At 39.2% G+C, this 21,642-nt stretch overlaps 1 protein-coding gene across 1 annotated transcript in view; it reads left to right on the top strand.

Moving 5' to 3' along the window:
• Window positions 1-21,642, top strand: part of col11a1a (collagen, type XI, alpha 1a) — a 124,952-nt gene that overhangs the window by 85,486 nt on the left and 17,824 nt on the right. The window contains exons 42-54 of the mRNA XM_037694096.1: window positions 2,361-2,468; window positions 2,551-2,658; window positions 3,314-3,367; window positions 3,535-3,588; window positions 5,945-6,052; window positions 10,546-10,599; window positions 10,678-10,731; window positions 13,198-13,251; window positions 13,482-13,535; window positions 16,494-16,601; window positions 16,736-16,789; window positions 16,899-16,952; window positions 18,885-18,938. Coding sequence (XP_037550024.1) covers window positions 2,361-2,468; window positions 2,551-2,658; window positions 3,314-3,367; window positions 3,535-3,588; window positions 5,945-6,052; window positions 10,546-10,599; window positions 10,678-10,731; window positions 13,198-13,251; window positions 13,482-13,535; window positions 16,494-16,601; window positions 16,736-16,789; window positions 16,899-16,952; window positions 18,885-18,938 — 918 coding nt within the window. The remainder of the gene's footprint in view (window positions 1-2,360; window positions 2,469-2,550; window positions 2,659-3,313; window positions 3,368-3,534; window positions 3,589-5,944; window positions 6,053-10,545; window positions 10,600-10,677; window positions 10,732-13,197; window positions 13,252-13,481; window positions 13,536-16,493; window positions 16,602-16,735; window positions 16,790-16,898; window positions 16,953-18,884; window positions 18,939-21,642) is intronic.

Here is a 21,642-nt window from a genome sequence, read left to right as displayed (position 1 = left end):
TCAGAGTCAGGAGAACCTCAGGAGAACCTCAGAGTCAAGAAGACCTCGTTAGTAGAACCACAGAGCCAGGAGAACTGCAGAGTTGGCAGAACCACAGAGCCAGGAGAACTGCAGACTCAGGAGGACAGAGTCAGGAGAACCACAGATTGAAGAGAATGTCAGAGTCAGGAGAACCTCAGGAGAACATCAGAGTCAGGGAGGTTCCACGGATTGAATCTCAGGATGCTCCTCGTTGCTCTGATTTGTCTCAGATGGCTTTCCTTCCTTTGACTCTTCTCCTTTGGAAACAGAAACAGCCCACCGGCTGGCTTCACTTTAATGAGATTGTCGTGAAGCCCGTTTGATTTCACCATCTTAAGATGACAACCTAAACGGGATGCCACAAGGAGCGGTTCTTGTGTTGCAGCTTTTGTCATCACTCATTTTGACCGTTAAGACACTTGAAGCTGCTCCAGAACTGCAGCACTGATCCGAGGTGGAGTTTCTTTGTTTTATTATGAATTTTAATGGACATTTAGTTAAAAAAAAAACAAAAAAAAAAACTTTTTTTTATTGCTGAAATGCTAAATGTCTTAAGAAAGTTCATTCATGTCAACATAATAATTATTAATCACTAAAACTACAAAAAAACCTTCATTGTGCTGAATTTGAAGTTAAAACCATGTCAAGTTCTTGAGATAAATAATGTTATGTTGAGATGCATCCTCAAATACCAACATAAATTATTTTACATCTGGATAATAAAACAAATATATTTTATCTTGAGATACTGAGATAAATAAATGATTTTGACTGGATATATTGAAATAATATAATTAAACTAAAACATGTTTAATCTCTTCCACTCTGATCCTTCTCTCATCACAATGAATAAAGTTCTAGAAAAACTAAAGAAATGTTTTTATTAATTTTTTTTAACCTAAAATGTTGTCAAATATTTATTTTAAAACATGCTTTTTAATCATATATTCTTATTAGAATCCTCTTATTTTGGAAATCTTACAGAAAGAAGTATTTGCCCACAAAAGGTAAAAAAAAAAAGAAATTGCTTTTTTGCGAAAATGCAGTGTGAATGCTTATTGCAGAATAACTTGCTGAAAAACAGCTGAAACTAGTTTTAAAAAGTGCTTAAATGTAGCTGAAATTGAAGAGCAAGCCTAATTCAGGAGAAAAAAGCAGAAAGCACACATATTTGCTGAATTAGTTTTACATAAGCAAAAATGAGGAAAGTAGCTAAAAAGAAAAAGAAATGAGCAAAAAATGGTTGAAAAGCAGCTGAAAAGGCATAGCTTAAATTACCAGACAGCAGAAAATGCTGAAATGAACCAAAAAAATGTAGAATGAGCTGAAAAAGATCAAATTAGCAGAAAGCAGCTGAACATTAGCTGAAATAGCAGAAAAAGCTGAAAGAAGCAGAAATAACTTAAAAGAAGCATAACAATCTGAAATTAGCAGAAATAAGTTAGTTAGGCTGAAAGCTGCAGAAATTACTACAAAAAAGTGAATTTATCTGGAAACAGCTGAAATTAGCAAAAAAAAAAAAAAAGCCAAAAAAAAAAGTAGCTGAAAAGTTAGAAGCTTAAATTAGCATATAAAAAGCAGAAAGAACATGATTGCCCAATTAGGCTGAAATAAGCAGAAATGAGCACAACGAAGTGCAAATTATCCCCCCCAAAAAGCTGAAATTTTCACATGAAAAAAAAAAAGTTGAAAAGTAGCTAAAATCAGAACAAAGCTGAAATTACCAGAAGGAGGTGGAGAGAGCAAGTTTTGCTGAATTAGGCTGAAAATTGTTTAAATGAGTGCAAAAAAATGTGGAATTAGCTGGACAAAAGCTAAAATTAGCATAAAAACAGCTATATAGTAGCTGAAATAACATAAAAAGCTGAAACTTGCAGAAATAAGCTAAAGGCGCATAATAAGCTGAAATCAGTAGGAAAAAGTTAGAAGTACAAAAATGCTGTAGTTAGCAGAAAGAATCTGAAAGGAGCACAAAACAGCTGAAAGTAGCTGAAAACAAGTTTAAATTTGCACAAGGAAGCTGAAAGAAGCTGAAGCAGAACAAAATGTGAAAGGAGCAGTGAAAGGTTGTAAACACATCTAAAGATCTGAAGGACGGAAAATGAGCTCAAAATGAGAAGTAAAAGAGCAGCCGAAGAGCTTTATTAGAACTAAAGCCTCCTGTTTTTGTAGCGTCAGCTGGGTTCTCACTCCCTCCAACAGTTTTGTTTATGCCGTGGTTCTGCCGGGCTTCGGTCCATTAGAACTCAGCCGGCATGTTCGCTCAGGTTTTATTTACACGTTGAACATGCACTAAAAGGACTTTTCCACTGCTTGTCTCTGTTGTTTAATGCTTAAAGGGTTCTCCTGGTGAGAGAGGTTCTGCTGGTCCAGCTGGTCCAATTGGCCTGGCTGGTAGACCAGGTCCGCAGGGACCCCCGGGTCCTGCAGGAGAGAAAGGTGCACCGGTGAGTATTTCCTAAAATATTTGTTAATTTTGTCTCAACTATCATTTAAAGTAGATCAAACATGTTTAATTTTTTTTTCCAGGGGGAGAAAGGACCTCAGGGTCCAGCAGGTCGGGACGGGGTCCAGGGTCCTGTGGGTCTTCCTGGGCCTGCTGGACCCCAGGGCCCACCTGGTGAGGATGGTGACAAGGTCAGTCTCTTTAATAGCTTTAATTGACTCTAAATTTGGGAACTAAAGGGACAGTTCAGATAATTTAAAGTGGGTTTTGGTCAAGAGGCTATGACCAGTTAACCAACTTAACTAGTTGCAACTAGTTGCAGATATCTCCATGACAGGCTGTTGATAGTCCGAGTGGATTTTATTTTGCTCTGTTTGAGATGATAACAACCTTTTTGATTTTGGCCCCACGTACATCCAGCAGGTGGCTCATATTTTTATTCAAAATAAAACTGTTTCTCCAAACTAGGCCCATTCTAAGAGCTATCTACAACAGGTTGGATATTTAATGTTCACACTGTCTCCACAGAACCCCACTTCAGCTCTCATTAACCAGAGTTACCATCAGTTTTCACCCCCAGTTTCCCACTTGAGCTAAATTGATTTAAACAGAGGTAAACCCAGCTAGAGGACATGCTAAACTGGTTTAATCTCTGGTTATTGTCAGGTGGACGCGTGTCCCTGCAGATGATTGTCCAATTACACTGTAAAAATGGACAAATGGACAGCTCTGAGTCCCAGAGATTGGATGTTTGTCCAACCTGAGGGTTGTTGGTGATTTCTGTGACATTCAGCGAAGACGAGAAATCAATCGGAGTCAGTGACGGTGTGCGTTTCTGTTTCCCAGGGAGAGGCTGGAGAGCCCGGCCAGAAAGGAAGTAAAGGTGACAAAGGAGAGCAGGTGGGTTAAAAAAAAAACTCAAGAATTTTTATTTATCGCTCACACGTTACAAAGTTCTGGGAAGTACTACAAGCAGAATAAAAAGCTCGATATTAAAAATACGCTTCGATGTTTCTGACTATTTTACACATTTTGGTTTTAACGTGTTTGCTTGTTCGTTTGTTTAGGGTCCTCCTGGACCAGCTGGTCTCCAGGGTCCCATAGGTGCTCCAGGTCCTGCTGTAAGTACAACTGATCCAGCTGAAACAGACTAACGAGACGATGGAGGAAGAGCTCGCTACAGAGAGATAATCAGACAGAACAGGGACGGTCTTTGAGTTTGAGCAAAACTTCTGCAGTGAGGCGATGGTTACTTTATCGTAGCGTCCTTGTGATGCCTGTGCCATGCATTCTGGGAACATGTGGGTTAAAGGCTTGATGAAGGCACAGAAGAAGAAAAGATCAAACCATGACCCCATCTATATAGAGCATGTTATGGAACTCAAGGAGACTTTACATCGGGGTCAAAAAAAATAAAAATAAAAATAGAGAAATTGCATTTCTTGCAAAAATACAGTGTGAAGGCTTGTTGCAAAAGAACTTGCTGAAAACGTGCTGAAATGAAGCTGAAATGCATGAACAAGCCTAACTTAGCAGAAGAAAGCAGAAAGAATACATATTTGCTGAATTAGGTTTAAATAAGCAGAAATGAGCACAAAAAATTAGGAAATTAGCTAAAAAAGCTGAAATTAGGGGAAAAAAAGCGGATAGTATGTAGCTGAAAAGGCAAAAAGAAGCTTAAACTACTAGAAGGAAGTGGATAGAGCTGAAATCAGCTCCAAGAATGTCAAATTAGCTAAAAAACAAAAAAAGAAAAAAAATTAGCATAAAACAGCTAAATAGCAGCTGAAATAGCATGAAAAAGTTTAAATTAGCAGAAATAAGCTGAAAGGAGCATAAAAAGTTGGAATTAGCAGAAAGAAGTTAATTAGGCTGAAAGCACCAGAAATTACCATGAAAAATGTGAATTTATCTGAAAACAGCTGAAATTAGCTAAAAACGCTTAAAATAGAACAATTAGAACAAGCTTAAATTAGCAGAAGAAAGCAGAAAAAACATGTTTGCCCAGTTAGACTGAAAGAAGTAGAAATTAACACAAAAGTGAAAATTCTCTGAAAAAAAGCTGAAATTAGCTAAAAACATGCTGAAATGTAGCTGAAATGGAAAAACAAGCCTAATTTAACAGAAGAAAGCAGAAATAACACATTTTTGCTGAAGTAGGTTTAAGTAAGCAGAAATTAACACAAAAATTGCAAAATTAACTAAAACAGCTGAAATCAGCGAGTAGTTGAAAAGGTGGAAAATATCTGAAAAAAGCTGAAATTAGCACAAAAAAACAGCTGAAAAGCAGCTAAAAAAGCAGACGCAAGTTTAAATTACCAGAAGGAAGTGGAGAGAGCACATTTTTGCTGAATTTGGCTGAAAACGTTGAAATGAGTGCAAAAAATGTGCAATTAGCTGAAAAAGCTAAAATTTGCATAAAACAGCTAAATAGTAGTTGAAGTAACTAAAACTAGCGGAAAACAACTGAAAGGAGCATGACAAGCTGAAATTAGCAGAAAGAAGTTAGAAGAAGCACAAAAATGTTGTAGTTAGCATAAATACTCTGAAATTAGCACAAAATAGCTGAAAAGCAGTTAAAATTTGCTGAAAATAGCTGAAAAAAGTTTAGATTTGCACATGGAAGCTGAAAGGAGCTGAACCAGACAAAATATGAACGGAGCAGTAAAAGGATGTAAACAGATCTAAAGATTTGAAGGATGTAAAATGAGCTCAGTTCATTTTCTATGAGAAAAAAAATGTGGCCGAAAAGGTTAAATATCTCAAAAAGCTAAAAGTTTTCAGCAAATTTTCAGGGATGAGACATTGTCAGCATCAACAGACAGAACTTTCCAGAGGGTTGACAATGCAACTCTGAAATCTGATACCAAATGTTGGCGTCCTGGTGTGAGGGGCAGCATGCAGTCAGGGACGAGTCCAGCATCAGAGGACTTGAGGGTTCAGGATAGAGGTCTGAGAAGGACGAAGGAGCACAGCCATCGTTCATTTGTAGCTGAGACTGAGAAACTTGTAATGAATCTGGAAGTGATTTAAGCTCAATGAGAGCTGGAGAGATGCTTCCATGGCGTCTCCTTAAAGTTTTCTTTGTTATAAAAGACAAGAAACGCAAGTTTGTTTTTATTTATTCACTAGAAAACTTTCCACAATATCTGCCTGAGCTGAGACGAGTTTGTGAGCAGCGTTCTCAATGGACCAGTGTGGGCAACCAAACAGCGTGCACGGGATACAATACAATGCAAGCCATGCACATGAAAATAGGCTGCAGTTTTCCAAAAATCGGTTGCTCAGATTGCGTCCATGCGGCTCGATGGGCACGTAGTTGGAAACACTCGGCTTTTTTTAATCAAATTTATCTTTGACTTTTGAGTCACCAACTAGCAGACACAGCCCTGTGAGATCCTGACTTCAGAAACTTGTCATATAATTAAACAGTTCAACATAAACATGGTGAGTAATGATGTTAAACTTGGTTCCCAGGGAGCTGATGGAGAGCCTGGTCCTAGAGGCCAGCAGGGCATGTTCGGGCAGAAAGGAGACGAAGGCCCCAGAGGTTTCCCTGGACCCCCAGGACCCATTGGTCTGCAGGTTTGTACCAGAATGCACCTTTTTCTCCTCTTTATGTAAAATAGTTTCTGTTCATGTTCCACAACAGCCACAGTAAAAAGATACATTTTACTGGACATTCTGATGATGATGTTCCACACGTTTCAAACGTTTCCTCAGACTTCCTCTTTGCAGCACCTCCACTGAGCCACCTGTCAGGTGATAACTGGTCTTCCTCAGGTTTTGCTGCTGTTTCCACCTCAGAAAAGAAGAAAATTAGAGTTGAAACATAAAAAAACGCTTCCTGAGTCACAACCCTGACTCCAACATCCCAAAATGAAATCAAGCTTTCATTGCTGAAGAGTAATATTTAAAAAGTTATTTTTAACCTAGGAGAAAACTGGAAATATACATGAAGTACCAACTTCCATTTTGGTGTGTGGCTACATCTAGGTGCAAGAAAGGTCACTATTGAAAATTGGATTGTCACGTCAAAATCCAAGATGACTACCACAACCATATGTGTGTATATCGGCCACCCCAATCGCTTGAGGAAACTATGTTCTACTTTTATACCACTTAAAAGTATAGTTTCCTTCAAATGATTGTGGTGGCTGAAGATTACCGGCAGGACTTAATTTGTAAACCCATTGATGCCAGAGCGCAAAGAGCGGGCAGGCTGAGGGGTGGGGAGGTCTGGGGGTCCTTCCCCAGAAAATTTTGAATGAAGTAGATGTGATTTCCTGCATTTTGGTGTATTTTAATGGGTTGTTAAACATCTACATTTATTTACATTTGTGAACACTCCACTTTTGTCACGCATCCTACCCCCCCCCCCCCCCCCCATTTTTTGATGGTTCTGAGCCCGACACTGTCCCTGCTTGGTGTTGTCGCCCGTGTGCGACTGCCTAGTTAGCTCGCCACTTACCCCCACCTTTCTTTTAGGGGTGGAGATTTTTTTAAGGGTAGACGCAGAAATGCTACTTGGAAGAGGCAGCTCGTATACTCGTAAGTGGCTGTTGTGTTTAAAATTAGTGTTTATGTAATTATTTTCAGTTTACCTATCCAATATATGTTTTATTCGTTCAAGGCAGTCATATTTGTTCATAACTTTATTATTAGTAAGCCCGAGTGTTACCGTATCCATGCTAGCAGTTACCAGAATGCACCCTGTCAAAATAAGAGAGTTCCCAGATCCTGTTCTAGCAGGACCTGGCTCAAATTAAGCCCTGGTTACCGATAATCCATGGCAGCCATGGCCACCATTGGCCACCCCCTGGCTCTGCCTTTGCTATGCTGGTGGGTGGATAAAAGTTCTACTCCACTCGCCAGGATCTGCTGCTCTGCGCTGACAAACAAAAAGAAATAAAAACTACCTGTGTTCTTCTACAGTGTAAATCCTACCCACCAGAATATCTTGCACCAAAAACATTAAAGTTTTCTCTCATTTCCTGTTTTATTCAGTCCAGGAAAACACTCATCTCAAAAACTACAAATATTCACTATTCAAGTCGCGATGAGGGACATGAGTGTGGCGCTTGTTGTTTATGTGAAGGGGCGGGGCTTAAAACTTCCATTAGAAGGAGGCGGTCCCACTCTGCTTCAACTTCCACGTTCCGGTCAGATGTCTGTTTATTCAGTCTGAGCTGTCCCTTTAATGAAGCGATTTTCCATCAACAAAACAAAGTAATGATTTACCCAGAGTTCCCGGTCTCTTAATGGCATAAAGAACCTCTCAGTCCTGACCCGGCTCTGCTGGAGATGAAGACAGACACAGAAACTCCTCCTCGCTCACTTTAATTGGATCTGCAGGCCATGCTTCAGCACCTGCGATGATTACACCTCTCACCTCTGTTCAGACACAACATCCATCTCCGATTATCTCCTCTCCATGCCAAATAAATAAATAAAATAAAAGCAATGCTGCTTTTTTTAAATGCCAGCTCTACAGTTCATGCGATTCATGTCTGAGGACAGAGTTTAAGGTAATTTAAAAAGCAGATTAGGGTAATGTGGAGCTTTAATGATGTTGTGTTGTGCCATGATTGAGATCTAATGACGGCGGACCTTTCCACTGTTGTCAATTTATTTGTAATTATCAGTTTATTAGTATCCAGCTTCTCAGTCCTGTCTTTGGAAGCTCAGCGCAGAGTTTGGGGTGATTGTCTTAATGAAATTCCACAGAGCGCTGCTCATCATTCCTCAGTGCTATTGTTTCTCAGCGGGGTTGGATTCTATGGACGTTTAATTGAGAGTAATTTGCTTCCCACTGCAGCCCCATTAATTACATGGACTGACCCCCCCTCCAACGGTCTGTTCCTCATCAAGCACGTATACCACGTCGCATAATTAGCGCCATCTTTACACAGATGTTCCTCAGCAGCCAGAGACGATGCCCTACAAAATGAATGACCTGGCTTTCCCTGAATTAATACATATTCCACAACCTTCCAGTCAGATTATCTTGTGATGAGAGAAGACACACACTTATTCATGTATGTACGTGTGTATGATGGACCCTAATGAATCTTTTGGTGGTCTGTTTTTTTTGTTTCTCGCATGAAGCCACAGAAAACCACAACTTTCTCATCAAGACAAAAACTGGCAGAAACGTCAAACAATACGAGGTTCTGCTCATTTACCAGACACTAAACTGGTTTCTGTCTCCACAGAGGAGGGACTTTGGACAATAGGAAATAAGAAGAGCAAGTGCATTTCCTGCGAAAATGCAGTGTGAATGCTTATTGCAGAAGAACTTGATGAAAAACAGCTGAAATTGGCTAAAAACGATCAAACGTAGCTGCAGTACAAGAAAAAGCCCAAGTTAGCATAAGAAAGCAGAAAGAACATATATTTGCTGAATTTGGTTTAAATGAGCAGAAATTAGCTTAAAAAAATTAGGCAGTTAGCTAAATAAAGCTAAAATTAGCAAAAAAATAGCTGAAAAGTGGCTGAAAATGCAGAAAGAAGCTTAAACTACTAGAGGGAAGTGGAAAGAGCTGAAAGCTGAAAAGGCTAAAATTAGCATAAAAAGCTAAAAGTAGCTGAAATAGCAGAAAAGCTGAAAGGAGCGTAACAAGCTACAATGGTCAGAAAGATGTTAATTAAGCTGAAAGTAGCAGGGATTACTACAAGAAACTTGAATGTATCTGAAAACAGCAGAAATTAGCTAAAAATAATTTTAAAAAAAAGATAGCTGAAAAGGTAGAACAAGCTAAAATAAGCAGAAGAAAGCAGAAATATAACGTTTGAATTACCCTCAACCTCCAATTATGCTGAAAGAAGCAAAAAATTGCACATAAAAGTGGAAATAATCTGAAAAAAAAAAATAGAAATTACAAAATAAATAAATAAAAACTGCTGATTTTTTTTCCTAAAGAAGCAGAAAGGAATTTAGCAGACGGAAGTGCAGCGAGAACAATTTTGACCAATAAAGTTGAAAGAAGCTAAAATTAGCACAAAAAGTGCAAATTATCTGAAGAAAAAAAATGAAATGAGCAAAAACACCTGCTGAAAAGTAGCTAAAAAGGCAGAAAGAAGCTGAAATTACAAGAAGGAAGTGGAGAGAGAGCACATTTTTACTGAATTAGGCTGAAAAAGTTTAAATGAGTGCAAAAAATGAAGAATTAGCTGAAAAAGCTAGAATTTGCATAAAAGCTGCTACATAGTAGCTGAAATAAATGAAAAAGCTGAAACTTACAGAAATAAGTTGAAGGAGCATAACAAGCTGAAATTAGCAGAAAGAAGTTAGAAGGATCACAAAAATATTCTAGTGAGCAGAAAGAATCTGACAGGAGCAGAAAACAGCCGAAAAAGCAGTTGGAAGTAGCTGAAGATTTGTTTAAATTTGCAGCAGGAAGCTGAAAGCAGCTGAACCAGAACAAAATGTGAAAGGAGCGGTAAAAGGCTGTAAACAGATCTAAACATCTGAAGGATGTAAAATGAGCTCAGTTCATTTTCTATGAGGAAAAAAAACGGCAGAAAAGACTAAATATTTCAAAAAGCTAAAATTGCACCAATACCAAAAGTCATAGCAGGATTGTCCTGAAACAGCTGAACATTTTGATTTATGATTTGTTGAAATAGCTTGAAAACTGCGGGACGAGAATCGCACAGAAAACCGTACGGAAGAAAAATGGACCACGCTTCATAAACGTTCAGACTGTTATTAAAAAGGGATCGTTGCCTCTGAGGTGTGGAGGTCACACACTGACTCTGTTGTGCTCAAAAACAAGCACGTATCTGATTCTCTTCATGGTGCTTTTAACTTGGTGGACTTCATCTTGACCCTGCTCTGCGTGTCTTTACTTCATATTCCACTGAAGTGATAATTGGGCGCACCAGCAGTTCCAACACAAGCTTATTATCCACGTTCTGCTCCACGTCCAGTAATTAGAGCCGGTGTATTCCAGCTGCTGGAGGAACCTCCAGCACCATCTGCTGATGTGAAAACAAATTGGAACAATGATAGAAGCTGCTGGTTATTCATGCAGCAGCTTCCTGGAGCTAACCTTGTTTTCTTGTGTTGTCTTCAGGGCCTTCCTGGACCTCCAGGTGAAAAGGGAGAGAACGGTGACGTTGGACCCATGGTAGGTGACACACCTGCTGCTTTAAGTAATTAAAGGCTTCGGTAAATGATTGTAAGAAAACACTTTGTGTGTTTGCAGGGTCCGCCTGGTCCCCCTGGTCCCAGAGGTCCCCAGGGTCCGAGCGGAGCTGATGTACGTATGGTCTGAGTAGAAACTAAATCAAGACTTTCTGGCATCGTTTGCCTGAAAACAAAAATGATGGAACGTAAACAAAAACAACAAATTCAACGAGTTGCAAATTTTACAAATCCTTATTTTATTCACAGTAGTGCATCGTAAACAATTATTCAAACGAGAAAAAAATATATGTATTTTTTAAGTTTTGTTGTAGCAACACATCCTAAAAAACAGCTGGATTAGAGGGATGTTTGTCCCGTGAGCGTCCCTTCTTCTTTTACAGCAGTCTACCAAAGTCCAGGACCTGAAGAGACCTGGTTTTGGAGGACCTGAAAAAAAAAAAACTGGTTTTGGAGGTTTTGGAGGACCAGATGAGACAAATTTTGGGAGGTTTTAAAGGACCTGAAGAAACCAGTTTGTGGAGGTTTTAGAGACCTGAAGAGACCAGTTTGTGGAGGTTTTAAAGACCTGAAGAGACCAGGTTTTGGAGGTTTAAAGGACCTGAAGAGACCAGGTTTTGGAGGTTTTAAAGACCTGAAGAGACCAGGTTTTGGAGGTTTTAAAGGGCCTGAAAAAACCAGTTTGTGGAGGTTTTAAAGACCTGAAGAGACCAGATTTTGGAGGTTTTAAAGGATCTGAAGAGACCAGGTTTTGGAGGTTTTAAAGGGCCTGAACAGACCAGGTTTTAGATGTTTTGGAGACCTGAAGAGACCATTTTGGAGGTTTCATAGGGACTGTTGTCCCGTTCTGGTCTGATGGAGGATTCCAGCTGTTCAACAGTCCTGGATCTTCTTTGCTGGATGAGAGCAGTTCTAAAACCTGAGCTCTTCTGCACTGGTGGTGCCTGGTCAGATTTGTAAGCTGCCCATGTCAGAGGTACTAATGCACCCCCATACCACAAGAGAGACAGGATTTTAAACTGTGTGCTGATAACAAGTTGGATGATCCCTCTCCTCTTTATGGACGTGGTGTTCGTGGTTTCAGTTCTGAACTTCGCCTCGATCTATTAGAAAGGAGCTCTGGTCCAGAGAAGAAGGCAGCGGTTCTGGATGGTCCACATACACCGCTTCGAGCAGAATGTGTCAAACTGTTTACAGACACTGATTTGTTGAAGTGTTCCTGAGCCCTTGCAGTGATGTCCAGAACAGAACCAGACCTGGTTTTAATGCAGGGGCCCCTGAGGGCCCGGTGCACGACAATCACCTTCAGCCTCGTCCTTTGAGCGCAGAGATTTTCACAGATTCTTCTAATCTGTTGATGAGATTATGAGCTGCATATGTTGGATGTTCAAGTCTTTCATTGAGGAACTTTATTCTGAAGTTGCTCCACGACTTTTAGACACAGTTCTTGGCAGACTGGTGACCCTCTGCCCATCTTTACTACCAGTCCTCCCACTGACCTGTTGCTAATTAACCCAATTAGTTATAAAAATGTTTCTTATTCGTACCATTACTTACTTACTTGAAAAGATTTGTAAATCATTGCATTCTGTTTTATTTACATTTACAGAACGTCCTAACCTGTTCAAATATAGGGTTGTATTATTTATTTTTCTAAATGTGTTTAAAAGACAAATAAATTGATCAGTGAGGTATCATACGAGCTATACGGCTGAAATGTAAAAGTTACAGGCCTTAGTGCTTGAGTAACTGTAAATGTGAGGAAGAGGAGATTTGATTTTCTCCTGAAGCATCAGTGTAAAGACGCTTGCATGAGTTGTAAACGTTGGCCAAGTGATTTGCTGCAGAATGATGCTGATGGAGCCGTTCTCATGCACTCTCCTGCACTTCTGCTGGCGTCGCGGAGCGATGACATCACTGCAGCGTGACGGTTGCATCGATGGTCCTGCATGAGGAAATATTAGAACGATTACAGATCCTGCAAGTCCCACATGCAGTGCCTCAAAACCTGTTTGACCACACCTACCTTTATTTTAATCCATCTATCCGTCATCTTTACCCGCTTCTTCCTTTTCGAGTCACAGGGGTCACTGGTGGACACTCTGGACAGGACTCCAGTCCATCACAGGGACACATAGAGACAAACAAGACAACCATTCACTCTCTCACTCACACCTACGGACAATTTAGACTTACCAATCAGCCTAACATGCATGTTTTTGGTCGGTGGGAGGAAACCCACGCATGCAAACTCCACCCAGAAAGGCCACCGGCAGGGATTTGAACCAGCGACCTTCTTGCTGAGAGGCAACAGCTCTGATCCACCATGCTGCCCAGTATAAACACCATTAGAAGCAATTTAATTTGACAATAATTAAGTGTTTTAATAGTGCAAACAGCCTCATCATCACCCCCCCAGGCTGCTGAACCACTGAACTCAAAGACGTGACTTTCCTTTCAGGCTGCGTGCGACACAAAGTTAATTACATCTTTAGTGGTTTCCCACACCTCAGGGTCAGGAAGCCCGTCTCCCTGGCAGTGATGAAGGATGACTCATCTTCCTCTTTGTGTCCCACTGCAGGGTCCACAAGGTCCTCCAGGTGGTGTGGGTCCCATGGGGTCTGTGGGTGAGAAGGTGAGTCCATGTCTCAGAGTGGTTTCATTCATGCAGGCTTGAAGCTATTAATGGAAGTTTAATCCTTTTAGTTTGTTCAAATTGTTTTTGTTTACCACATCTGGTAAGTTTTAAACAAGAATATAAACATGATGTGTAGCCGCAATAACTTTAATTCTAAAGTTTAAGAGCCCGTCATGTGTCAGTTTGAAGGTTTATCTGCTCCGACGCTGACATTTATTTAACCACAGGGAGAGCAAGGTGAAGCGGGAAACCCGGGACCACCTGGAGAGCCTGGAACTGGGGTAAGAAACTCGTTTTTTGTTTCTAAATTAACGTTTAGCAGGAGTTGTGTTTTTATTTTAGCTCTAAGCTTTAACATCATCTTACTTTTGCATTCCTCTAAGGCTGGTTGGGTTTATTTGAGCAATAGGAGAGCTGGTATTATCTGCAGAACATTTATTTGGAGGTTCTCCCAGCTAGAACATTATGAATGGCAGAACCTGTGCTGCTGTGTGTCCATCTGTGATACTCTCAGATCCTCCCAGCATTCATTCAACCTTTATTTATACAGGCCGGTTCCCATTGAGCCTCGAGAACTCATTTACAAGAGAGACCTGTTACAGACAGACAAAAGTAGAAAAGAAAAAGAGAAAACATGAAGGAAGGGAGGTAAAAAAAGTCATATCTCACACTATGTCCTGGTCGGGGCACAGTGTGAAAGTTGCAAAAAAAAAAGACCTTGCACATAAACAGCAACATACTGATGACATCATAATATATTTATGTACGAGGAGGCCGACGAGGGCAGTGAGTTGTCCATAGAGACTCCCTGAAAGTTCCATAGTCCTCATAAAGATGGCACAGTGTCTATCAGCCGGCTCAAGTCTGACACAGATCCACAGATGTACTTGGGAGGGGAGTGATGGGGGGGGGGGGGGCGGCTTCTTGTTCACATAAACAACCAGGAGAAGTTGGAGAGATAGCTCAGTTCAAGGATGAGTGGGGAAGCCAAATTCAGATAACACAATTATTATGGGTCAGGCAGCATCTGCTCGAATGTCCATGTCTGCCTTCATAGTTCTGCTGGTACGTCTCACTGGTGATTCCAAACAACCAAATTTTGTGGTTGCACTGCTGGACCGAGCTTGTTGCTTCTCCAAGTTCGATTCCTTCCCACCAGTGAGTCCCAAGAGCCGCAAGAACCGCTGTCTTCCGAATTTGTCAATATGCTAGATACCCGCCAACACCAAAAAACAAAAATCCGGTTATCATAAATCCAATTATGTACACGTCTTCTACGTCCTCAACGAACAATACAGACACACCATCTTCCACCGGCCACAGGAATCCATTGTGTATCCAGCTGCGAGTGTCCCTTCAGGGCATGAGGGCTCTCCTTTGCCCTGTCTTCTTGTTGAGAAAATTTTGTCAATTACGTTGAGAGACAAGTTGACCAGATCCATAATTTACAATTCGAAAGATATGTAGTGAGAAGCTCCGATGGGAATCACAAGACAAAGAGCAAAGCAGGAGGGAGGCAGGAGCAGGAGGGAAATGTGTCCGTCCTCGTCGAGAGCAAGCAGGAAATGCATGGCTCCTCTGCTGAGCCTCTTATCTTCAGACATAAACCACGAGGACAATATGTCTGCTGCAACGCTCTCACACATCAAATCATCAACTTAAGCTAAGATGAAGCCCCCATTTCAAATACTCATGTGTTTATTGGCATATATCCTGAAGTCAGACAGAAATAAATGAAAAAAGTATGTTTGATTTGATTTTACTGAAATCCATCATGAATGTTTCTGTCTTTAAAGAGATACGATAAGCAAAGCTGAGAAATATATCATTCAGTCAAACTTTATCTATAAAGCACCTTTAACATGTTAGATTGTAACAAAAACATGATTTACAGTCAATAATAAGGAAACATCAGAGACATGTATTAAAAACTCAATATTTAAATTGTACAACCATGAAATCTAAGAGGAAATAAACAAATACATGGAGCTGCATGTCGGCCCTCCAAATGAATTAGGATCTGGATGTTTTTAACCATTTATATTCAATAAAAGTAGTACATACGTAAAGCATAAATAGAAATCTATATATCCCCTTTAACTGAATGATTAATGGAGTTTATTGCTATAAACTAATTAAACTAAATTTGACTAATTGCTTCATGATAATAAGGCGTCAACAGAAACGTGGGACTCTCCAGTCAGTCATGGTATATTTACAATTATGGGTTATTAACAATTAAACCTTTATTTTACAAGACTTTCTGCTTTTTTTTAATTATTCTGCGTAAACTTTTTTTATTCAGATTTTATGTAAGGAGTCAGCGAAGGGGTTCACTTATCTTCAGCCACAATAATCATAAATAAAAACTTGTATTTTAGGCAGTATTTCATGACTCATTCTTTTAACTGTAAAGGTTGTGCAATTATTCATTATTTGTTATTTTATATGTTAATAGTTGTCAAGAACTTGTTTTTGTTTTTTAACAAATGCACATAAATTGAAGTATTGGGTCTGTAGTTCTTAAGTTTCAAATAATTAAGCTAAGATTTTTGATTATGGTGCATTAACCTAAACCAGTGGTTCCCAACCCTGGTCCCTGAGGAACACCACCCTGCATATTTTAGTTGTTTACCTGCTTTGACACACCTAATTTGAATGAATGGATGATTAACAGGCTTCTACAGAACTTGATGAAGTAATTCAATCACTGAATCAGGTGTGCTGGAGCAGAGAAACAACTAAAATATGCCGGATGGTGTTCCTCAAGGACCATGGTTGGGAACCACTGAAATGCTAATTTCCCACAGCAAATCCCATTCTTATAAAATATTAATATTTTTTATTTATGCATTGAAAATGTTCATTACACAGCTGACTGGTGCAACGTTCGACAATCAGGACAATCTCCTCCTGAAAACAATTCTTGTTTCTCTACAAAAAGATAAAGATATAAAAATCGATCCGCACATTTAAAACATTGTCGTCCCCGAGAGCTGAAGGGGATTGAAGATTCAGGAATTTAGGGGGTATGTGAAAGTTGTGTCCTGAATGGTTGTTTTGAAAAGCACGACCTATTGGACCATTTAAATCTGTCTGAAGGCCCAGAGCAGATCAAAACCAGAACGGCTCAGCTTAATGGCAGGTTCTGTCCATCATTAACTTCTGAGAAACGTTGCCTCTTGAGATGCTGACATAAAGAATACCACCCACACTCATCTCTCATCTCATCACTACAGGGTCCTAAAGGTGAGAGAGGAGAGAAAGGCGAGGCTGGCCCCCCTGGAGCTGCTGGACCTGCTGGAGCCAAAGGACCCCCTGGAGATGATGGTCCAAAGGGCAACCCAGTAAGTCCAACAAACACAGTAGAAATCTGTAAAAAGAAGCTTCTCTGATGCTCGGACGCATCTAGCTTTCAGGGAAATTATGCCCCAGCAGCAGCTCCTCGAGCCTTCTTTTACTTCACTTTCTCTCTTTGCAGGGTCCTGTTGGATTCCCTGGAGACCCAGGCCCTCCTGGAGAGCCAGGTGTTGCTGTGAGTATGAGTCTTACTACAGGCCTTTGCACAGGAGAGCATGTAGGGTTTTGTTTTGTGGATTAAATGGTCATTGAGTTTTTTTAAGGTGCTCGTCACTCTTTTGCAGGGAACTGATGGAGAACCAGGGGAGAAAGGAGATGACGGGGAAGCTGGTCAACCAGTAAGTTCTTGATTTTTATTACTATAATTCAGACTGAATAAATGACTGCATTGGTTTATTTTGTTTACTCTACATAGTTCTCAAATTTTTTAGCTTCTGACCCCCAAAATAGCAACGGCAAGGAGTTGCGACCTCAAATATCCTCGATTGAACAACACAAACATTACTTCAGAAGTAAATAAATAATGATAACACAAAAAGCTTAAACTCAAAATGTGCAATTTTTGTAAAAAAATTCTGTTTTTTGTCTTTTGTAATTTACAGTATTATTATGTTATTAGAAATTATTTTTATGAATTTGAACATTAGCTCAAGACCCCCAACTTGATGTGGATCACTGCTCTACATTTTCTATTTAATAGGCTCTTTTTTTATAACATACCAGCTTTAAATTATCATTAGTTTCTTACAATAAGGAATAATTAAGGCTGTTGTTATTTCTAATATGGTTGTTATTTTGATGCTTCCGTTATTTTGTAAAGTCTAAAAATGCATAAACTTGTAAAATTTCACAGTAAAAGTAATAAAAAATAAAAAAAAATTTAAAGATGTCAAAAACATTACACAAATCAACATTTTAAACCTTAAGCCATGCCATTCGTAAAATTCTAACATTCAGCCACGCCCCCTGTAAAATTCTAACATTCAAGCCACGCCCCCTGTAAAGTTTTAACATTCAGCCACGCCCCCTGTAAAATTTTAACATTCAGCCAAGCCCCCTGTCAAATACTAACATTCAGCCACACCTCCTGTAAAATTCAAACATTCAGCCACGCCCCCTGTCAAATACTAACATTCAGCCACGCCCCCTATAAAATTCTAACATTCAGCCACGCCCCCTGTAAAATTCTAACATTCAGCCACACCTACTGTAAAATTCTAACATTCAGCCACGCCCCCTATAAAATTCTAACATTCAGCCACGCCCCCTGTAAAATTCTAACATTCAGCCACACACCCTGTAAAATTCTAATATTCAGCCACGCCCCCTGTAAAATTATTATTATTATTTTTTAGCTCAGTTTAAGTGTAGAAACATTGTGAAGTGTTTCAATGAACTTATCATCATCGCTCAATTTTTTTTAATTTTTTTTTTTAAAAAGAGAAGAAAGAAGAAAAATAAATAAATAAATAAAAGAGAATTAGATAAAACGAGAGACCACCACGACAAAACAACATGCACAGCACAATGCCATCCACAATATCACCATGAAACATTCGACATGGCACAAGGAATCATCTAGTAAAGTAAAATTATAATATTCAGCCACGCCCCCTGTAAAATTCTGTCAGTCAGTCAGGTCCCCTGCAACAATTTAAACATTAAGTACCGCCTCCTTCGTTGATTGACACTTACAAAAATGACTACACCCATTTAACTTAATAAGACTTACAAAATAAGTCTTGAGAACCTGTAGTTCAAACCGTTTTGGAAGTTGGCCATTTTATATTAAAAGCATCACAGCACAAGCCGGAGCTTACAAATTTAATTACCCGTGTTCTATTTTTAAACATTTCATTTTTTCCAAGTCTGTAAAACAAACTACAAATCTGTTGTTCACAGGTGCTTGATAAAAAGACTACTTTAAGATTCTTTATCTAAAACTAGAAACAAAACTAATTGTAATGTGCCTGTGCAGTGCCAATTTATTTCAAATCACAGCTTTTATTTCAAATAAAATAATAAATAAACCCATATTACTGCCAAAACAAAACACAAAGTCTTATCTTTAAACAGGACTTTTGTTGTTTATAAAACCTGGTTCTATCCTTAAAATCTGTGAAGATTGGCTCAAACTGCTGGCACTGCAGGGAAGTAATTTATCAAAGCACGAGTTTGTTCGACTCCTAATCCTTTATTCAGACGACTTTAAGAGATTCAGTGCAGCGGGCTCGACTGACATCATCACTTGTTTGTTTGCTTGTTTTCAGGGACCTCCGGGTCCATCCGGAGAGGCTGGTCCACCTGGTCCACCCGGCAAGAGGGTAAGTCTGAAGTCGGAGTGTTTCTGTTCACATTGTTGCACCACAAGAAATCATCTCAGTCTCACCTGAAGCTGGTCCCAATTGAGTTTTTTGATGTGCAAGTTCTTTTTTTTAATATATATATACGTGAGCTTATGATTTATCCGCTCACATTGTAACGTTGACTCTTCAGCTAATGATTTAGCCTCGGCTGGCAACAGCTTCTTTACTTCTGGCAGTAAATCTGCTGAATTTCATTTTCATTAAAAGCAGAGCGGTGAGAACAAAGTGAGAGATTTAAGAGGTCGAGGTGCTGCTCTGTCTGTGAGGCAGATTGAAACTCATGAAAATCATGAATTATGTTTATTCTTTAGTAGGAAATGAAAAGGTTTACTAAAAGGAAGAGAAACGAGCTGAAATAATTTGTTCTAAGTTTCAGTTTTTGTCTATCGGTGAGTGTTCGGAGTTTATCCCTGGTTGCCTGATAGGCTGCAGCAAAACAAAAGCAGAACGTGAGAAAGTTGCTGAAAGACTAAAAAAGAAGATTTAGCCTTGAAAACACAATCGCAGCTTTAATCCTGGATGTTTATGGGTATGGTGAGTTTGTAATTTTTAAAGATTAGAATTAAAATGAGTGAAAAAAAAGCTTTTTCTAAAAACCCAGCGTCAACACTGAGCTCTGAGTGACTTTACTGAACTTTACTGACGTAGCTAAAACTAAGCATTGCTAAAAAACAAAACAAACAGAGCACTAGCTAAAAGTTAAAAACAGCAAAAGGTCATATAAAAATTAAAAAGGACTAGTTAAAAGCAGCAAAGGCTAGCTTAAAGATAAATGGAGCAAAACAGTAGCTAAAAGTAGCGATAGGTTAGCTAAAAGTAAGAAAGTTCTAGATAAACTATAAGTTGCAAAAAGCTAGTTAAAAGCTAAAGTAGCTAAAATGTAGGTAAATGTATAAAAAGGCTAGGTAGAAGCTAAAAGTAGCAAAAGTAGAAAAAAGCTATCTAAAATCCAAAAGCAACAAAGGCTAGCTTAAAGCTACATGGAACAAAACAGTTGTTGAAGGTATCAATAGGTCCGTTAAAAGTATGAAATGTCTACTTAAACGTTGTAAAAATATACCGTATTTTTTACTATAAGTCGCATTTTTTTGCATCATTTGCATGCCCCGTGACTTATAGGCCAAAGTGACGTATTTATGTTTTTTCCCATATTTATAAACCAATTTTTGGCGGAGATATGACCGTTTTCATTCATTCTGACTGAAAATATTGAACACTACCATTTTCAGCCACTAGATGGCACTTGAGTAGTAAGACATACCATTGTATCATGTAATAGGTAAAAGTGGCTATTAATGACACAATTGACTTGACATAGCCTGCCACCGTCTTCTGCCTGGAGCAACCAAATCAGCTTCATTTCACTGCGCCACCGCGGCAAAATGCAGCTGATTTGACCCTCAAAGTGCATTTATTAAGTAAAAGTTCAACTGAGAGACACCTTTACTGTAAAGTCGAGCTAACAAATAATTGTTTTTAGGTGGTTATCTTGTTGAATTTTGAAGAAATGGACCGAGTCGCCCTCTGCGCGTTCCTGCTTCCGCGAATCGGGTTTTGAAATGCAGCTGATTTGACCGTCAAAGTGCATTTATTAAGCAAAAGTTAAATTGAGACACAACTTTGCTATAATTTTTTGCAAACAAATAATTATTTTTGAGTTCTAATCTTGTTAAATTCTTGTTAAAGTCCTCCGTGCATCCTCCCGCAGCCGCCTTTTGGCAGCCCATTGATTTTTGGCACAACACCGGCGCACATTTCCGGGTTCGGCCCACATTTCCAGGTTGTCAGCAGTGACGCATAATAGATGCGACATATACAGTGAAGTGACATATTTATGAATTTTTCCACTTTATTAGACATATAAGGACTGATGCGACTTATAGGGCAGTGTGACGTGTGTACGGCGGAAAATACGGTAGCTAAAAGCTAAAGTAGCAGAATGTTGGATAGCTAAAGCTAAAAGCAAAGGCTAGAATAAAGCTAAACAGAGCAAATGAGTTGCTAAACCTCACAACAGGTCAACTAAAAGTAAGAAAAGCCAGCTAGGTAAAAGCTAAAGTAGCAAAAAGGGTAGGCAAATGTATCAAAAGGCTAGCTCAAAGCTAAAAGTAGCAAAAGGCTAGCTCAAAGAAAAAATAGTGAAAGGTATTAAACCACTAGCCTAAAGCTAACAGCTGGGTCTTTTAGTACCATAACGTTACAGCTAAAAGTAAAATTTACCTGTACAAATAAAGTGATCGACTGATTGATTGGGTGATCTCTTGGTTAATTGATAGATTCACTGATTAGTTGAATGTACCGTATTTTTCGGACTATAAGGAGCTATTAAAATCCTTAACTTTTTTCAAAAATCAACAATGAGCCTTACAATCCAGTGTGCCTTATTTATTAATTCTGGTTGTGCTTACAGACCTCAAATCGATTTTATGTGGTACACGGTGCTCAAAAATCTGTCAAAATGTTTTAGTTTCGCTTAATGCACCTTATAATCCGATGTGCCTTATAATCCAATGTGCCTTATAATCCAATGTGCCTTATAATCCGATGTACTTTATAATCCGATGTGCCTTATAATCCAATGTGCCTTATAATCCGATGTGCCTTATAATCCAATATGCCTTATAATCCAATGTGCCTTATAATCCGATGTGCCTTATAATCC

Source organism: Nematolebias whitei, chromosome 20, assembly GCF_014905685.2.
Source record: "Nematolebias whitei isolate Nwh7 chromosome 20, NemWhi1, whole genome shotgun sequence".
NCBI lineage: Eukaryota > Metazoa > Chordata > Actinopteri > Cyprinodontiformes > Rivulidae > Nematolebias > Nematolebias whitei.
Note: the sequence above shows the minus strand (reverse complement) of the source record. Positions and strands in the feature narration are given on the sequence as shown.